The sequence below is a fragment of the Perna viridis genome, chromosome 3 (genome assembly GCF_037379345.1).
Source record: "Perna viridis isolate PV_CMFRI_1.1 ecotype Kerala chromosome 3, ASM3737934v1, whole genome shotgun sequence".
Classification (NCBI taxonomy): Eukaryota; Metazoa; Mollusca; class Bivalvia; order Mytilida; family Mytilidae; genus Perna; species Perna viridis.
Genome location: NC_142447.1, coordinates 11041287 through 11060275, shown reverse-complemented (window position 1 = coordinate 11060275; position 18989 = coordinate 11041287). Strand labels below are relative to the sequence as shown.

Below are 18989 nucleotides of genomic sequence, written 5' to 3'. Positions count from 1 at the left end.
CCATATCAATTCTATACAGAACACCCTAATGATCATTCTTACCTAGTTTGGTTCTAACTAGTCAAGAAGTTTCAGAGGAGAAGATGTTTGAATAAATTATGAACAATGACTACAAAATGATGGCAATACTCACATTCCCCTTTTGGCCAGGTGATTTAAAAAGTCAAATTTTAGGAACACCAAAACTTTGAAAACGGTCATAAACACATCAATTCTGCTGATACATTTATTAAGCAGTATTAAATAAGGAGCACATTGAAAATGAGGTAGAAAAACAAACATTCTACATGGGTTTTAATATAAACACCTATTTTTACCCTTTTTGGTCCCTTATTCTAAAACAGAAGGGGCCACAAACTCCAAATTAAATAGGAACATTAATCAGATCAAATCAAAATTTCATAACAACTGATTAACCAGAATTAAATTTATCGCACAGAAATGAAGTGCCCATCAAAGACAATAATGACAGCGCCAAAACATTATACAAATTATTGCGGTTGTATAAAAACCTGTAATTTTGACCTTGAAGTCAAGGGTCAAGGTCATATAGAGGTCAGGAATGTATTCAACACATTGTCTTTGTTCCAAGGGGGTATAATGTGCTGATATGCCAGTATATCTCCCACAAATCAGAAAGCTGATATTGGACAGAAACCGAAGTCCCTTATATGGCATGTACACATTCCTCATTTAAAATTGATGCCTCCCACAAAGTTGATATTGGACAGTCATCAAAATTGCTAAATTGCTTACAATGATTTACCCACCTATATAAAGCAACACATCAGAAATCAATCTGTCCAGTGTTCACAAAGTATATCCAAACTACAGGTTTATGAAGACATACCAAATTTGAAAAAAGTTCATCCATAAGGGGTCTATAGAACAATGATAAAATTCTTACAGTCAGATGGAATGATGGACAAGGTGATTCTAACAAACCACCACCATCCTCTCATTGAGAAAATGAATCCCCCGTAACAAAAATGGACGACAGTAAATGACTAAAAACTATTGTTTCTGTAATATTTCTGCCTTATTTATTTAAGTTTTTTTGTCTAAAATATCTACATAATGTACATTTAAAACAATGTATAATAACTTAATTAAACTCTTGAACATGTATAGTTTGTAAAGGTATCTCCTGTGGTACCATCCTATGTTCTACCAGACCATTTCTCTGATGACCATATTCAAACTTTATACGCAACTCTCCTATTCTTGATCTTGGTAAAATGTCAGGAATCCATTCTATAATAAATGGGGTAGGTTCCTTTTGATCTGCAGTCTCTGAACCTATGAAAAAAGGAAATCAATATAATTGAAATTTTGTACACTGATAAAAAAAATCAAATTACCTTAAGTAGGCATTATATAGGAATTACTGTGAGCATCATCACAAAAAATGCCATGTTACCCTATGCAAAATTGAAGTTTATATATATTCTAAACTTTTAAATAATTCCATGAAATGAATTCATGTCCTGCATACTTTCGTTATGTGTTAAAACATCCTGCAAAATTTCACAGTTGTATCTCCTAAACCATGGAAGTAGAAAGCTGAACAAACCATATACCCTTATTGCAGTTATGAAATATTGAAATTGCCTACATCATCTTTCTCTAATTTCTGCTATATTTTATGTACATGTAATTAGTTGAAATTAGGGGAAAGTTTATCCAGAATTACTAATGGAGAACCAATCTATGTATAAATTCATTCATAACAATCTGTTAAGAATATAAAAGAACTAAATAATTTTGGGAAAACATTTGATGTTAGCTGAGAAATTACACCAATGATATAATACTTTCCATATTAATTTAATAAAAAGCTTCGTCATCACAACTAGTTGATTTCTGTTCACTTGGGGCAAAAGTAGAGTCCATTTAGTTTTTGACACTCTCAACATAGGGATTTTCTGTTCATTATGGACACAAGAACTAATTTCGATACAATACTGCAAAATATTTTGATATTCAATTCAAGTACTAAGTTCTGCTTCAAGGTGCAATCATGGATCACTTTGTACTTTATTATCTCAAAAACAGTAGACAATAGAGTGGGATTGGGGGGGAGGGGGGTTAATCTATTTACATCTATTTGCTATGCCCTTCTAACATGTACATGTAAATAATGAGTTACTTATACATACCAACTTTCAAGTATGTTTTCAACTCAAATGGACGAATAGGCATTTGTTTGTTAGCTTTCCCATCCTCAACATTCTCTACATCAACTTTTGGCACTTCATACAAATCATAGGTTCCATCTCTATTTTCAACAAAGTTTCTAGTGATATCCAAGGTCATCTAAAATAAAGAAACAACTTTACTAAACTAAAATTCTGACATTAGTTTTCTTGGAAAAAAAAAACTAGAAATAATGATGCTCCCTCATTCTGTGTTGATGCATGAGATTCACATAAAGAAGACTCACATCAAGACTAAAATAAGATGATTAAAAGTTTAGAATGTATATAAGATGACCCCTCACTTTATGTTGAACCATGTAATTAACATAAAGACTCATATTAAAACTGATATAAGAACTTGTTAGTGTCTTGGAGGCACAAAATATGCCCCCACAAATTGTATCTTGTAATTACTACATTTTATGTACTTAAAAAAATATATGACACCCGTCGCCTTTCAATAGTTTTTTTATTTTTTAAGAAGCAGCTGGCATCTAAAAATGTATATGCAATGGTGCAAAACACAATGGTTAGAAAGTGTGCATTTTAATGACAAACCAACAATAACAAAGAATGTACCTACCATTCTACATTTATTTTTTCGTTCTTATCAACCATCTTATTGATCTCAAACCAAAATAACCCTCTCTCAAACTCCCATGCTATTGGACTCAAAAATATCTTACCTCTGGAGTATCAAATATCATTTTGACTTGAAATAAGTTGGTAATATGCCAAGTGTACTTCGTGAACATTCCAAGAGGCAGGGCATCTTTTCTGACAAATCCTGTTGTAAAATTTGGAAGTCTTTTCTTTTTGCTCCCTGATGATATTCTTTGCTGAAGACAGTCAAAGAAAACCTGTGGTGCATGAAAGACAAGTGGATCTGGATTACCTGGAATAAAAATCAAAACTGAACAAGTCAAAATTTACTTTTTGAAAGAATAAGGAATGTTTTTGGAATTAGCCTGATTTTTCTTCTTGGAATTAAGTCATCAGAAGTGGTCAAAATTAAAATTTTGCCCCTGGTTAAACAGTTCAAAGGGTATAACTTCCACAAAATTCAGTGGATTATAAATTTCTGGTAATATGCATAACTACATAACATATCCTACTTACTTACCAAGTTTCATGAAATTTGGTCAAGCAGGTACATGTATCTGAGTAGTTGCCCCTTGTGAAGTAACATAAATAAACAACTTACAAAAGTGTGACAGACAGACTGATGGACATGGCAAAAAACAATATGTCTCCCCACCAAAGTAGGGGAAGAGACACAACTATGTGGTAAAGGAAGTTTTAAGATTATCTTTCAAATTCATGAACTTCGGATACAATTTTATATGTTCATCTAAAAGAGAAAAAATAAAACAGTTTTCAAGGTGCAGCTTGAAACGACCAAAGAAGTTGAACCCTGAACTGCTGGGGCAAGTATTGACACAGCATTCAAACTTGATACAGCTTTGAATTTCAATTACAATTTGATATTTGAAACAGGATACGAATTTGACCAGACTAAAAGACTAATTCCAAAAGGTTCATGCTTTAACCCCCAAAATCAATCCTAGCTTTCTTTTGGTGGTATGGCACCAATTGTCAAAGTCAATACACCACATCTTTTTTGTGGTATGGAACCTTGTTATAATATTTTACTAAGATCAACCAACTTATACTCAAATTATCACATGAATACCAAATGTCTATGGACAAAGTTGACAGCGCACTGACTGGCAAAAAAGAAACAAAAAGCTCCCTTTCAAAAGCAATAACTCTAACAAAGAGTTTTTTGACAATTTTGACTCAAAGAAGACTATGGTAGGACTTATCAAAACAATTGTTTCATCAATTGAAAGTTTCATTCTATTATAATTTTCAGATATTGGCTGAAAACTGCTATAAACATAGTTTTTTTGTCATTCAAGGACAATAATTCTAACAAGGAAAACTTTGATCCTCACGAACTTTTGTAGGTCTTATCATACGGATCATTTTGGCAACTGAAAGTTTCAATTTATCTATACATGTAATAGTTTTCAAGATATTGGCAGAAAACTAAAAATCAAAGATTGAAGTCTTCAAAGTCGCTAATTATCAAATATTCTATTCCACTGATTTTGGATTTTCAACATACAAAATTGCAAGAATACGATATAGGCTAAAATTGGATTTCTTCCACTTGAATATTGGTTCCTTTGATATGATAACTCTTTCATAACCATGATGACCCGAATGTTTTCAATCAAAACAACTGGTTACCACCAGATTAAACAACTGGCAATGACCATACATGTATATAGATAACTCTTACAAGGAGTCTTTGGACAATTTTGATCCCTTGGACGAAAAAAAAAACAGTGCCATACAATTATTCAACTGTAAAATGTATGTGGCCGTATAAAAAGCTTCATCATTTGAGCATTATAAGAAAAAAATTAAATACTAAATTTGGTTCATATCCAGATTTAAGGACACAGTAACTAAGCTGAACTTACCATCAAATTGATAATGCATAGTTTGATTAATCCTCTCTGTTACACTTGCTAACCACTGGTGGAAGGATATGGCAATCTGACTTTCATCTATCTGTTGAACTGAAAAGCAAATTTCGCAAAAAATACTCTTAGTCCATTACATGTGCATGTATATCTTACTATGATCAATTGTACATCAAGGCTGTAAAGTGTGTTTCTCAAAGTAACTCCAAACATTTTAAATCTTATAGATGTGTTAAATAATCAACAAATCACAGTTAGATATAACTAGAATTACTGTGAGCTTGTACCACTCTTCAAATGGATTCAATGTAAAACCTTTAATTTGGATTTATATCTCTATAGAGTCATACAACATATTCCTCCATGCACATCTACTTTATACCCAAACGTCTTATAACAAGAGGCTCCAAGGAGCTTGAATCACTCACCTGGTTGAATTTGCCTTTCAAGGGCAATAAATTAAACAAGAAGTTGTCCAACAAGTTTGACTCAAGAAAACTTTGATAGGACTTATCATAAGGATCATTTCAGTAAATGAAAGTCTAAATCTATCATAGTCTTCAAGACATTGGCTGAAAACTGTAAAAAAAACCAAAAAAACTGTCATTTTCCCCTATCAAGGGCAAAAACTCTTATAAGAAGGCATCTGACAAATTTTAAGCCTGAAGACTTTTGTAGTCCTAAAAATAAGGATCATTTCAGCTACTGAAGAATTTGGCTAAACCTAATGGTTTTGGAGATATATGCAAAAAACTACTGTCTGACCCCTATGTTCTATTTTTAGTAACAGTGGCTTTTTTCAGAAGATCAAAAAACCCCACTTCAATTATATACTTGATATGCCAAGGAACACTTATACCGAGTTTTATTTCAATTGGTAAAAAAGTGTCAGAGGAGAAGATTTTTGAAAGAATAACATTAAAAATAGCAAAAAACGTTGAAAAAGGGCAATAACTCCAACATGGCTTAACAGATTAAAATGAAAATTTGAATGCAGATAGATCTCATCATGTTGAACACTTTTACCCCTTTCAGAATGGGCTAAACCTAACAGTTATGAGATATATGCGAAAAAACTATTGTCTGACCCCTATGTTCTATTTTTAGTAACGGTGGCCATGTTTCTGACGTATCAAAATTCACCACAACAGTTCTATGCTGGATACCCCAAGGAACATTCATACCAAGTTTCGTTCCCATTGGTCAAGTAGTGTCAGAGGAGAAGAGTTTTGAAAAGTTGTTAATGGTGACGACGGACGCCAAAATAACATAAAAATTCCTTGAGCGGTTTAGGAGTTGTGCTTACAATGTTTAAACAAGTAACTAAGGCAATTAAAGTGGATTATCTCCCTTTGGAGTCCTCTGGCAGTAATTGCTTATTCATATCACAAAAAACAAAACCGCTTCTCCTTAAAGAGTAAATTGTTCAAATCCCATGACATTTAAATCCAGCACCACAATTTTTACATTGCAAATCAGTCATGATTTGTTACCAAGACGGCTTTCAGTTGTTGGTAATTTGACCAAAACAATGATTCACCGCCCAATTTTGTGTCAAAAATTCTTTTGAAGGTTATCATTCCAACAAAATAATTACTATTTTCAAATTCATGAGAAATTTCATTTGAGTCAACACAGAAATTGAAAAATAAAATTACTAGCATTTTGTCAGCAGTTGGCACTCAGCAACAAAAATGGCAGAATTAAAATGGAATTTCTTCAATAAAGTAATCATGAAAATTTTTTTGATTGGGCATGTCAATTATAAGCACTGATGTTTGGTTTTCATTAATTGAGAAATGCATAACAAATAAAAAGAAAGACAACTCTGTCAGAGGAAAATTATGATTTAATGAACTCGTGTTCAGTATAGTGGTTTAGGGCAAATTTACAAACAAGGTTCTAACATGAGCATTCCTAAATCAAATCATCTCTCTTTGCAGGCATTGTATAATTTTAATATGCGGAAAGACCAAGGGACAAATAGACAGGATGATTCATACAGAATCCCCAATAATTTCTTTGATGCTGTCAAAATATACCATGACCAAACCTTGTCTACAAGATCTCTCTTGATTCATAATGAAAAAACAAAACTTAGCAGTTTTTTTTTTACTTTACCTGCTGCTTTTTTAATGTTAGGTGTTACAGCTTTGGTTTGTGTCTTTTGTGGACTTATCTTCTTTGGACTAGATGGGTTCTGTATGGGATTTCCTTCTTGCAAAGTTAACAATGCATTGCTGGCTTGAACTGAAACGAGTTTGAAATGAATATTGCTGCTCTGCACAAACATAAATGTTAAAACCTCTGTGAAGATAACGAATTGAAAAACATGAATCACTTGTGATACTCCCACTTTTTTGGCAAACAGGAAGTACATCGCATAGGAGTAAGAAAACACATTTAACTATTTAGTATATTCAGATGAAGCTTTGTATAAAGTTTTTCCCTTACTCTGATTACAGTGCAAACCTCAAAATACCAAATGTTCAATAATGAAAACAAGTTTGATATTAAAATATTTTGGGAAATATTCCTAAGATCCACTGTTTTCCTACATTGCAATGTTTGCAAACAGGCATAAAAAAAGTTTGTCAAAAAAATTCCAGAGAGCTTTTTCATCAACTGATTTCTTAAACATAAACATTATTATAAGATCCTGAACAGCAGGGGCAAGTAGTCATTGAGCAGATCAGAGTTAAGATTGTGTTTAAAAAATTAACACTGCACAGACCTGTTCAATAACTCTATAAAGTTCCCTAGTTTGACCCAATATCCAAAATTACAATAAAGTGAGAAATAGAACATGCAAAAGAATATCCAGAATTTAATGAATGTTATACCACATGGCAAATAACATGGATGTTAATGTACACCTAATAGTGCTATCATTTTTCTGGCTTTGACATAAACAAGAAATCTGTTAGTGACAACTCACTAAAGATACACCCATGTTTTTTGGCTTACAGGAAGTAGAGCTGTGAATAGATCTTCTCCTGAAAAGGGGAGACATTGTACAACATGGAAAATGCAAATGCAATACCAAATATCTAAGCATTCCCTCTAACTGAAGATGCGAAATTTGTTCCAAAGATAACCTCATGCAACACCTACAGAAATTATTTTTTCCATGGTAATAAAACAGGAAGTAGATGAGCAAGAAACTTGAAAAGGGAAAACACTGCACAAGTTATCATGCAATAGCATTTATTCCAAATATCTCAGCATTCCCTCCAACAAAAGCTGAGAAATCAGTTATGAAAAAAGTATTACAAAATGACTGAATAATGGACATTAGTAAAACAGTATAACCCATCTACAACAGAGTGTGGAAATAAAATTATACTTCTTAAAAATTTCCAAACAAACCTCCATTGGATCTACCAAAATAAGAGAAAATATATGCTTTGCAGGGCACAGCATGGTATGACCTTTGAGGTCAAACCTTGAACAGTTAGGTTAAATATGGCCTCACCATTCAAAACTTGAAGTTGATTGTGCTAAAATATTTGACACAGGATAAGAATTTTACCAGAATCAAAATTTTGGGCCCTTATTCATAAATGGTTCTAGTGACAGGCCCCAAAAAAGTGTGGCAAGTGTGGACAGAAAATACACACTTACGCATAGGGACTTACAGTTCATTATGGACACAATATAGTACAAAATTTTAAATTAATTAAAAGGGGGGTATTTTGCTTATAGACTACCATTTAAAGATCTTTCATGGTTGCTAATAATTTTAAAGATTAAATGAAATATATTTCATCTGCTAAAGACGGCAATAATGAATCTGAATGAATTTGATGATTAAGCTAATATTGTGATCAAATATATGTTGATTGTTTATTACACAGGGGATTACTCATACTATCAAATACATGTATGAAGCCAGACAAGTACTGTATACCAAAAAGAAAAGGGATATCCTTGACCTGCGAAAAAGTTGGGACAGCCTTGCTGCACCTATTTTATTGCAAATAAGTCTTACACTATTTATTATTATTGAACAAAACAAAGGATAAATCCAATAAATTAACACAAGTTTCACATCAAATACTTGCAATTAAATCAAAGCAAGGAGTAAGTACATTCAAATTCCACATGTCTATAGATGCTTGGAACAAGTGAAACTACAAATGTACTTTGACCATGACTTGGCTAGACAGACCAGGTTTTTTTGTTTTTGGTTTTGTTTTGTTTTTTGTTTTTTTTGGGGGGGGGCTTATATCAAGACCATGGCCTGATAACAAGGGCAATATTAACAAGAGGCTCCAAGGAGCCTGAATTGCTCACCTGGTTAAAGTTTGTCTTTCAAGGGTTATAAATTTAACAAGGAGCTGTCCAACAATTTTGACTCAAAAAGACTTTGGTAGGACTTATCATAAGGATCATTTCAGCAAATGAAGGTTTCTTTCTATCTATTATAGGTTTCAAGATATTGGCTGAAAACTAAAAAAAAAAAAATCATCTTTCAAGGGCAATAACTCTTATGAGGAATCACCAGACAACTTTGATCCCTGAAGACTTTTGAAGGCGTTATAATAAGGATCATTTCAGCAATTGAAAGAGTTTGGCTAAACCTAACAGTTTTGCTTACGGTTTTGGAGATATATTCAAAAATCTACTGTTTGACCCCTATGTTCTATTTTTAGTAATGGGAGCCACGTTTTTTGATGGATCAAAAATCCCCACATCAGTTCTATGCAGGATATCTCAAGTAATATTCATACCAAATTTGGGTTCAATTGGTCAAATAGTGTCAGAGGAGAAGATTTTTTAAATAACATTAAAAATAGCAAAAATCATTGAAAAAGGGCAATAACTCCAACATGGCTTAACAGATTATAACCGAAATTTGGCCAGAGATAGATCTCATCATGCTGAACACTTTTATTCCATGTCAGAATTTAGCTAAACCTAACGGTTTTGGAGATATATTAAAAAATCTACTGTCTGACCCCTATGTTCTATTTTTAGTAACAGCGGCCATGTTTTTCGACGAATCAAAATCCCCACACCAGTTCTATGCAGGATACCACAAGAAACATTCATACCAAATTTGATTTCAATTGGTCAAGTAGTGCCAGAGGAGAAGATTTTTGAAAGAAATAACATTAAAAATATCAAAAATCATAGAAAAAGGGCAATAACTCCAACATGCTGAAATTTGACCACAGATAGATCTCATCATGCTGAACACTTTACCCCATGTCAGAATTTAGTTTAACCTACTGGCTTTGGAGATCAGTGTGGGAAACCACCACTTGCCAGCTCACCAAATACGAGCATATGTGTAATTTGGCGAGTTCTCAATAGCTTACACTCATCAATTTGGCCACAGTCATTTGATTGGCGAGTTCCAAGGAAAGTTAACCAGCCAACAGGTTATTTAGTTAAACATCCCTTAACAACATACATTCAAAACATGTTCTCTACATTTTAAGAAGTTAAGCTTTAGATCTAATATGTCAAGTGAATTTTGGCATAATATGCACAATTTTATTGATGTAAAGCATTGTTTATGATCTGCCATTTTAATTTCTGGTAAATGGGATGTGCCAAAACCTATGCGATGGTCCCAATCTCGAATTAGTTTTCAAACAAAATTATCTTGGTAATTTATGATATGTTACCTTAAATTATTTATTTATTGTCAAAATAAAAATGAACAAGAAGAATGATAAACATTTTCTTGTTTCATAATGATGAATCTGTTGAAATATAATTTTATTTTTTAAATATGAGTTCAGAAATAGAGTACTTATTGTACATGAAAAACTTCAATGGGAGGGAATATTCGAATATGGAAAAGTTTTTGATAAATTTAAAAATAAATGAAAACATAGTTGAAGAAAGAAAAAGAAAGGCAGAAGACAGTCAAAACCAAGAGAAAACAGATGATAGTACAAACAAAAAACAAAAAAAACCAAAAAATTCAGCTAGTTGAATTTCTATTTGGCTAGCAAGATCAATATTCCACTAGCCAGAGTGGCAAGTTGGGGAAAAAATGGTTTTCCACACTGGGAGATATATACAAAAATCTACTGTCTGACCCCTATGTTCTATTTTTAGTAATGGTGGCCATGTTTTTTGATGAATCAAAAATCCCCACATCAGTTCTATGCAGGATATCCCAAGAAATATTCATACCAAATTTGGTTTCAATTGGCCAAGTAGTGTCAGAGGAGAAGATTTTTGAAAAAACACATTAAAAATAGCAAAAATCGCTGAAAGAGAGCAACAACTCCAACATGGTTAACAGATTAAAACAAAACTTAATCAGAGATAGATCTCATCATGCTGAACAGTTTTACCCAATGTCAGAATTTAGCTATACCTAAAGGTTTTGGAGATATATGTGAAAAACTACTGTCTGACCCCTCTGTTCTTTTTTTAGTAATGGCAGTCATGTTTTTCGACGAATCAAAAATCCCCATATCAGTTCTATGCAGGATACCCCAAGAAACATTTATACCAAGTTTGGTTCTAATCAGTCAAGTAATTTCAGAGGAGAAGTTTGTACAATTGTTAACGACGACGACAGACTCCAAGTGATGGCAATAGCTCACATGGCCTTTGGCCAGGTCAGCTAAAAAGGCTATATATTAATCTGTTTATAACATATTTTCATACCAGTAATAAATTATTTACCAAATTTTTCTTTTAAAGAAAGAAAAATCATAAAAGACTAGCAGATAAAGTTTCAACTGACAATGTTACATCAAATCGACTGCGACATCCCCGATGAGCAGGATATTGTTTTGCATAGTTGTTTGGAAGTGATGTCAGTAAAGCAAATGAGAAGACAGATATTGCTTTGGGGGCAGATAACATACAGAAAAGAATGCCTTTAGTACATATGCAAAAACAATGTTATTCGATGAAATATGAGATAAATATTGTACAAAACACTAGAAAACATGCAAAATTTTGAGTTTCTGGTGTTATCATATACTTCATATATGTAAAGCCATAGGAAACCCTAGTTTGTCTAGCACAGTCAAGGTCACAGTAGTTTCGAATTCAAAAGTATACCTAGTTGGTCATCTTTTTTTTGTCTCTTAATTGGTGGCTCTAGAAGTTCATCTTCAGTAACAACAACTTCTAAAGTTGTAGGATCTCCAGTCTCAGATCCTGTATCTTGGGCTTGATAAATTGTTACTATTTGCCTTTCTTGAGACTCTTGGTGCACTTCTTCTGAAATACAAATGAAAATACATATACATTCATATTAATTATTATTATTGAGATCAGGTTAAAACTACATGTAGAACTAGAAAAACTGTGATACCCCTGCTCTCCTCCCTAGAAACTACATGTACATTTTGCATATACATAGAGGAAAACCCTACCAGTCATTCAAATTGAAAACAAATATGGCCACACAATGGCTGCATGCAGTCATTATGAAACACTGTCTAACAAACAGACATGTTAGACAAAATATCAGTTGGTCGGACAGAAATTTTTTAAGTTTTTGACTTTTTATATAAATGTACATGTACATGTAGGAGAAAAGGCACAAATTTGAGTTTCTATCAAAAAAGTCAGAAAATTGAAGGTGGGATAAAGAATGTTTTAACATTTCATCAAATTCGATTAAGTAGTTTTAGACACTAGTAGATGCAGATTAGAAGATGAGCACTCTGGGCGGACCAATGACTTACAGCCTGATGTGATAAAGAAGGTGTGAAAGTTTCATCAAATTCTAAACAATGATTTTAGAGAAGATTGTGGACCAGAACTGGTAACAGACAAAATGATCACTATATACATGTACTTAATGACTGATATTAAATATCTGACACAGGAAAAGAACTCGATCAGAATCAGAGGCCTCTTTTTGGTCCTATTCCTCAATAAGCACTACCCCAAAATTAATCAAAGCCACTTTTTGGGGATATGACATCATTGGAACAATGTCAAAGAGATCCCTGATTCACTTTCACTAAAGTGATTATTTGTACATCAGGAAAATGCTGCTTTCACACCCCTTTTGTCCCTAATTCCTTATTAATTCAAATCACAAAATAAATCTTTGTAATCCTTTTGTTGTGAGGCATCTTGTACTACAATTTCAAAGAGATCCATTTACTTATTCAAGCTATTGTCATAACATCATGAAAATGCATGTTTCTGACCCTTTTTCAACAGGGGCGGATCCAAGACTTGAGTTTAGGGGGGGCATTAATTGAATTAAATGCAGTGCAAAGCAAGGCAAAAAATATTATGGAGTGAAACTTGTGGTAAAAAAATTTCTTACCAATTTAGGAGGGGGGGGCGTACGCCTGGTATGCCAGTCCTTTGATCTGCCCGTTTATCCCTAATTTATAAAACATTCATGTTATACCCCCAACATACATGTACATGTATTAGTCCTGCTTTTTCAGGAGACAATGTCTCATATTAAACTCAGTACTCTTATACTTATTTGCACCCCTAATGTTAGTCTCCTGTAGCAAAAGTTCTTTTATTCACTACATACCTTGATTGTCTAAACTGATATAGTAAGCAAACTCCTCACTGAGTTTTTCATCACTAGCAAATGCACAAATACAGGCATAAAAGTGTACACATCTTTTCTGTGAATCATGAATAGTACCAGGTTTTGAATACTGTGAAATAAAGAAATAGCATGAAATTCCACAACAAATGATAATAAATATACCTGTACATCAATTTAGTCAAATGTACATATGTGTACATGAAAGGAAATTGAATGTTTACTAAGGGTTAATTACGACAAGTTAATACTTGTATGAATTCCTTGCACCTGAAAGGGCAATAAAGAGCTTTGTGGAGTGTAGCATGATACAACTTTAGCATATCCAACTCTATACTCCTGCAGCAAGTGTGGACACAATGGAAATGTAGTTTTTGACACAGTTACAATGTACATGTATAACAAGAATGACACACTTGTATGTCTTGTTTCACTTTCACTTTACCGGTACATTTATGTACATTTTTGACACTATTTTTACCTGTGTATTATGATGTTCTGGGGCTAGCTGCTGCCTACCCTGTTGTGAGAGGATTTCTTTGATGTTCATTGAAGACCTAAAGCTGGCCTTGAGTGGACATTTATCATTCTGGTAGGATTGTCATCTCTTTGGCATATTAACCATATCCATTCTCATTATATTAACCATAGGGACGTTTTGTTCATCATTGATACACCAAAAGGTTTGGACACAATATATTACAAAATTTGATACATTTAAAGGTGCTAATTAAAGACATTTGCCTTTGATTCCTCTACCTAATCAAAGAGCTGTTAGCACTTGAGAGTTTTGATCCTTATGAACTGAATTTAAAAGACTACAAGATTTAAAATAAAACAAACACAGACGATGTCACAAAGCCATACTATTATACAAATGTAAATTATTTGCCACTGTATAAAAAAAGATGGAAATGGAATATATAAAAAATCTGTAACTTCATAAATTTTTTGAAAATTCGCTAAATTGAAGGAAATTGACATTTAAAAGGGCATATGATAGCCTTAAAATCGTAATCCTTACCATAAAAATGTATTGGTAGGCAACCCTGAATAACATTATACTTTTACGCAAATGAATAAAGTGGTTTTTTTTCTGTTCTGTTTTTTTTTCTTTTGGACGATTACATTTTATTAATCAAGGTAGTTGTCTCAATACGAAAATATAAAACATTTTCCATCCAACCATTTTGTTGATTCCTCATGTGTATAAATGGTTTTATTAGGGGGTCACAACCTTAACTGTATACAATGTCCAAAGTTGCTCTTGCTACTTTCCTTTAGAGCACCACAATAACCTATTTTTCAAAATTGTGCTTTGAGGTTTCACAGGCCAACTTTTCTATTTGAACACTATTCTTACCTTGAACGCTTTACAACTACAATGAAATTTATGTTCTGGGGCAGATCTGTTCCTACTAGTCTCAAATAAAGAGAAATGTAGAAATCCAAGAGGTTGTTTAGAATTAGGTTTACATTTTACAACCATAATGTTCTTAGTAACTCTTTGAACAAGTGGTCCTGTTGTCTCTGTAGCAAGAAGCCAAATTGCTTGTTTTATTTCATTTGGCACCTGAAGAGTGTTCAAGACAGAATTTTTTAAAGTCAGCGGAGTAGCTTCACTTTGACATTCAACTGCAGCTTTAATATGCTGGCATGGCTGTTCCTGTAAACCCTGCTGAGAATTTCTAGTACAACTGTCAACAAAACATCGTGCAGCTTGATACAATATAGCAGGGTCAACACCTGAAGAAAGTATTGTTGGAGCTGGATTACCATCTAAAACTTGTACAAGAGGTAACTGCACAAAGCCTCTGTAGTCAGGGCCACGATCACGTAATCGCACAGAGAACACTTGACCAGTTGAGCCTGTTATTATTTTGACAGCATCTGCACTATGACCTCTTTTTTTCTCCTTTTCCTTAAAAACAACATTACATGCTTTGTTTTTGCAGCTGATTCCTCTTGTGCCATTGTATGTTCCACATTTTGGACATTTTCTCACACCTCGCAGTGTAGGTTTTCCAAGATCTTCAAACAAAGCTTTTATTTTTTCTGATGAAGTGCTTGCCATCCTAGAAAATATTGAATCAAACATGTAAATAATATTAATACTACAAGCACTATGGAATTCCAAGGGTCTGTCTACATCTTTTAGGAGCTAAAGGTTCTAAAGAGCCGAATTGCTCACCTTGCTTTTTCAAAAAGTGGTCATTTTTTTTGTGGATACAAAATTCTTAAATTTATTTTGTTAGGTATAGCCTATGAAACAATTATATCAAATTTCATTGATTCTGTTAAGCAGTTTCACAAAAAAAGATTTTTAAAAGTAATACATTGTAACATCAAAAAGAGCCACAAAAATAAACATCCCAAAAAAGGCATCAACTCAAGTATGCCCTTTTATGCTACATGTCCTTTAAAACCATAATATATACAATTTAGGCTAAGATGTGTTTGCCAATTGGGTTTCAACAGGGGTTTCACTATTTTTTAGCAACTGAGGTACAATGTACCTTTGGTTTTGTAAGACTGGTGGTACTTTTATCATTATTTTGTTTAATAAAAATGTATGAAATTTTAAAATTCTGGAGGTACCTTTCAGTAGTTTAGAAGGGTAAAAGTACCTGGTACCGCCTCTTAATAAAAGGCCTGTTTCAATGTGGCCACTGCCACCCACTGAGCCAAACAACAAAATGATTAAAAAAAAAAAAAAACCACATGGATTGTTAAATTTGTTCTGAGGAACATTCATGCTAAGTATTGTTTCAATCCATCTGGTAATTTTCCAGGAATTGAAAACAAGGATTTAACAGAATATTTCATAATTCCTGTAGAATATTACGTGTCTGCTACCCTACTGTTCAAAAAGTAACAAGCTCCACCTTCTCTCATCTTGCATAACTTAACACCTTCATGTATCACGATTTAAAATGTCAATAAAGCAGGGTCTCTTGTGCGATCATGTAAAATAATAATAATATTAATAACAATGTCATTTTGGTAACAACTATGGCATACAGGTAAATAATTCTGAAATCGAAACCAATGAAGGGTGGTAGTCCGGTACAGCTAATCTCCAATTTCTTGTATGGCACTTCTTCCTGACCAGGGATCGCACTGGGCTTAGCCAATGTCACAATTTAAGATTTTTTATTTGATATGATGTTAAATTGTTGTAAATTGGTTGTGGTCAATTACCTCTGACCAGGTGTCCCCACATTGTTTAATTGGAGAGAATATCTGTTACAAACCAACTTCCTGTCAATTTTAATATACAAAGCCTAGGGGTAAAACAATTGCCAACTGGTTGCTTTTATCACCAGATCAAATAAAAAAATCGCAAATTTCAACATTGTTGAAGCCTAGCGTGATCCCTGGTACTGTACATCTTGCCATTTTCAGAAGCAATCTGTAGTCCTATAACATGTCTTTGTAGTTGTGTGATGTTCTTTATACTGATATTTGTATGCACAATTCGTGTTGCACATATAAACATCCCAATAAAAAAACATCGCTCTACTACGAAGTCTTGTGTTTTACAAGACTAAAGCAATCTGCTAGCCAAAAATTTTATTAATGAAAATCGATATATGATAGCTCATTTTTAAGGCAAACCATCAGCAATCTGTTTGATGTTTTTTTCTAAAATTTTGGAAATGAACTTGTTTCACAGGAGAAAAACCAAAAAATCGGTTGACCAGTATGTATGATCAAGTATGAGTAAAGATCGACTTTCGTGTTCTTAAAGAAAAATCAAACAGATCGTTTAATTTTTATTATCATTCTTTTGTTCCATACAGCCCTAATGTTCACTTGAAAGTTCATTTAACGAACTTTTTCTTTTACCTGAATCTTCTCAACGAATTTTATCGCCTTTACTTTTAACACAAGCGGCCATGATGTCTTCTTTAGCAAACTTAAGCAAAGACGATAATTGTGATTGGCGTATACGGACACATGATCTTTAGTAGCATTTGATTGGATAATCAATATACATAAATAAATACAAAACCCTTCTCGCGCAGACACGAGTTTATTTTCGACAAACATTGAAACATGAATAGGGCAAAAAGTCACAGGACAAAAAGTCACAATACTTTAAACAGCACCATAGACATTTTATACAAAACAATAAACAAACAACAATATAAGCATAGAAAGTCAATAAATAAAAAGTTTTGCAAGGTTTTCTTTAAACACACAATATCACTTTGAGCATTTCGTTTAAACACACGAGTTCATTTTCACTATTGTCACTGTTTTAGCAAACACTGTTGAAAGTCTATTTAGTTAGAAACGTCTAACTCTGCACCTGCAGCTGTAGTACGTCTACCCAGGCAAATGTTGAAGGCGACACCATTCAGGAATTCTGGAACTGTCTTTCTGCCTGATACACGGTCTTGGCACAGATTCTGGAGTCGTTTCTGGAGATGAACTATCTTCTGCGAAACTCTCTTTGCTGGCTGTGTACCGATTGCGTCTTGGAGAACGATCGTTGTTACAGTAGACTGCTCACGCTGAAACCACTTTAGGACGGTCCAAATACTAGGATGAGACGTATCAACCAGTGTGTAGAACTTGTTATTCCAACATTCGCAGATGTTGTTGGTTCTTGGGTTGCATTCCATAGTGGCTTTGTAGACACTCCAAACATAATTGAAAAAAAAACTATTTGAAAAAAAAATACAAAACTAAAAATTAATCCCCCCAAAAATAAAAAAAAAATATTTCTATTTCATATTTACCTTAAAAATTATCAACATTTTATGATTTGTGACTTTTTGTCCTCAATTTCCACTGTGACTTTTTATCCTGTGACTTTTCGTCCGTGACTTTTTGTCCGTGACTTTTTGTCCTGTGACTTTCCGTCCTACATTTGTCATATATATAGGTCATACATGTAGGACCACAAAAAAGCCTCTTTTAAATGAAGACTAAGAGAGTTTACTCCTTTTAGATTATCAGGATTCAAGAAACTTTTGATATATTGATGGAAAAGGGATATGAAAAGAATAATTTATTTTATGTTTTTTCTCAGGTGATTATATCATGGACATTGAAGTAAAAAAGTGAGGCTTGTCTTCCACTTTATTTGAGCAGATATATGTTATATAAAGTCCCTGATATGAGGCAGGTGTTATAAAGTTACCTGTAAGAGGAAGGGGTTATTGAATACATAGATGCATGTATTTTAAAAACGAGATTTTAACTTCAGAGAAATGGAAAGATCTTTACAAAAAAGATTGTGGCCATATTTTCCCTTGGATTCTGACGACTAGTAGGTCATTATTAAAGCTTAAACAACATTTAGAAGAAAAAAAACACTTAGAGTTACATATACTAACATGAATGGTATTGATTACTTTCAAATTTAATCGATAACATCATGTATACATGGGGTAAAAACTGTAATCAATTACATCATGATTACTCATAATTTAAAATGTAATCGAGTACATGTGATTATTTTGTCAAAGTAATCGTAATTACTTTATGATTATATATACATGACTTGTGATTACTTCAGATATTTCCACACGTAGATAAAAGAAAATAAAACTTCCTTGGCATAGGTAATGTAACACCATATTTAGCAAAATTATTTATATCATTTTAAAGAAGAAATAATTCATGTATTTATATAATTTCAAAGCTGTGGTAAAAACAATTTTGAAAATTGTCGATTAATTGACAGGGTAACATTTTTTTTTTATTTTAATATGTAAAAAAGTCAAGTGTATAATTTCACTCTAATTAGTAGGCTAAGTGTTTGTTTAAGTGAGGAAT

The 18989-nt window shown here is 33.0% G+C and overlaps 1 protein-coding gene across 3 annotated transcripts; it reads right to left on the bottom strand.

Moving 5' to 3' along the window:
- Positions 1 to 1017: 1017 nt before the first annotated feature.
- On the bottom strand, positions 1018 to 17139 carry LOC148620989 (uncharacterized protein C2orf42 homolog). Of its 3 annotated transcripts, none has more exons than XM_088574946.1 (9): positions 17049 to 17139; positions 14563 to 15274; positions 13182 to 13311; positions 11732 to 11893; positions 6815 to 6943; positions 4691 to 4789; positions 2885 to 3093; positions 2160 to 2316; positions 1018 to 1299 (listed from the first exon to the last, which is right to left on the bottom strand). In XM_088574946.1, the coding sequence occupies exons 2-9, from the start codon at positions 15271 to 15273 to the stop codon at positions 1106 to 1108; spliced, it is 1791 nt and encodes a 596-aa protein (XP_088431072.1). In that variant the 5' UTR covers position 15274; positions 17049 to 17139; the 3' UTR covers positions 1018 to 1105. The 3 variants fall into 3 exon arrangements, with proteins under 3 accessions (XP_088431072.1, XP_088431073.1, XP_088431071.1); XM_088574947.1 differs by having other exon boundaries at positions 11732 to 11890; XM_088574945.1 differs by lacking the exon at positions 17049 to 17139 and having other exon boundaries at positions 14563 to 15297.
- Between the last annotated feature and the right edge of the window lie 1850 nt (positions 17140 to 18989).

Coding starts and splice junctions, on each gene's coding strand:
- LOC148620989 (XM_088574945.1), bottom strand. CDS start 15,297: ATGTTTGATTCAATATTTTCTAGGATGGCAAGCACTTCATCAGAAAAA. Junction 4,790..6,814: donor TAACATTAAAAAAGCAGCAG/GTAAAGTAAAAA, acceptor TTTGCTTTTCAG/TTCAACAGATAGATGAAAGT. Junction 1,300..2,159: donor GAAAACATACTTGAAAGTTG/GTATGTATAAGT, acceptor CTTTTTTCATAG/GTTCAGAGACTGCAGATCAA.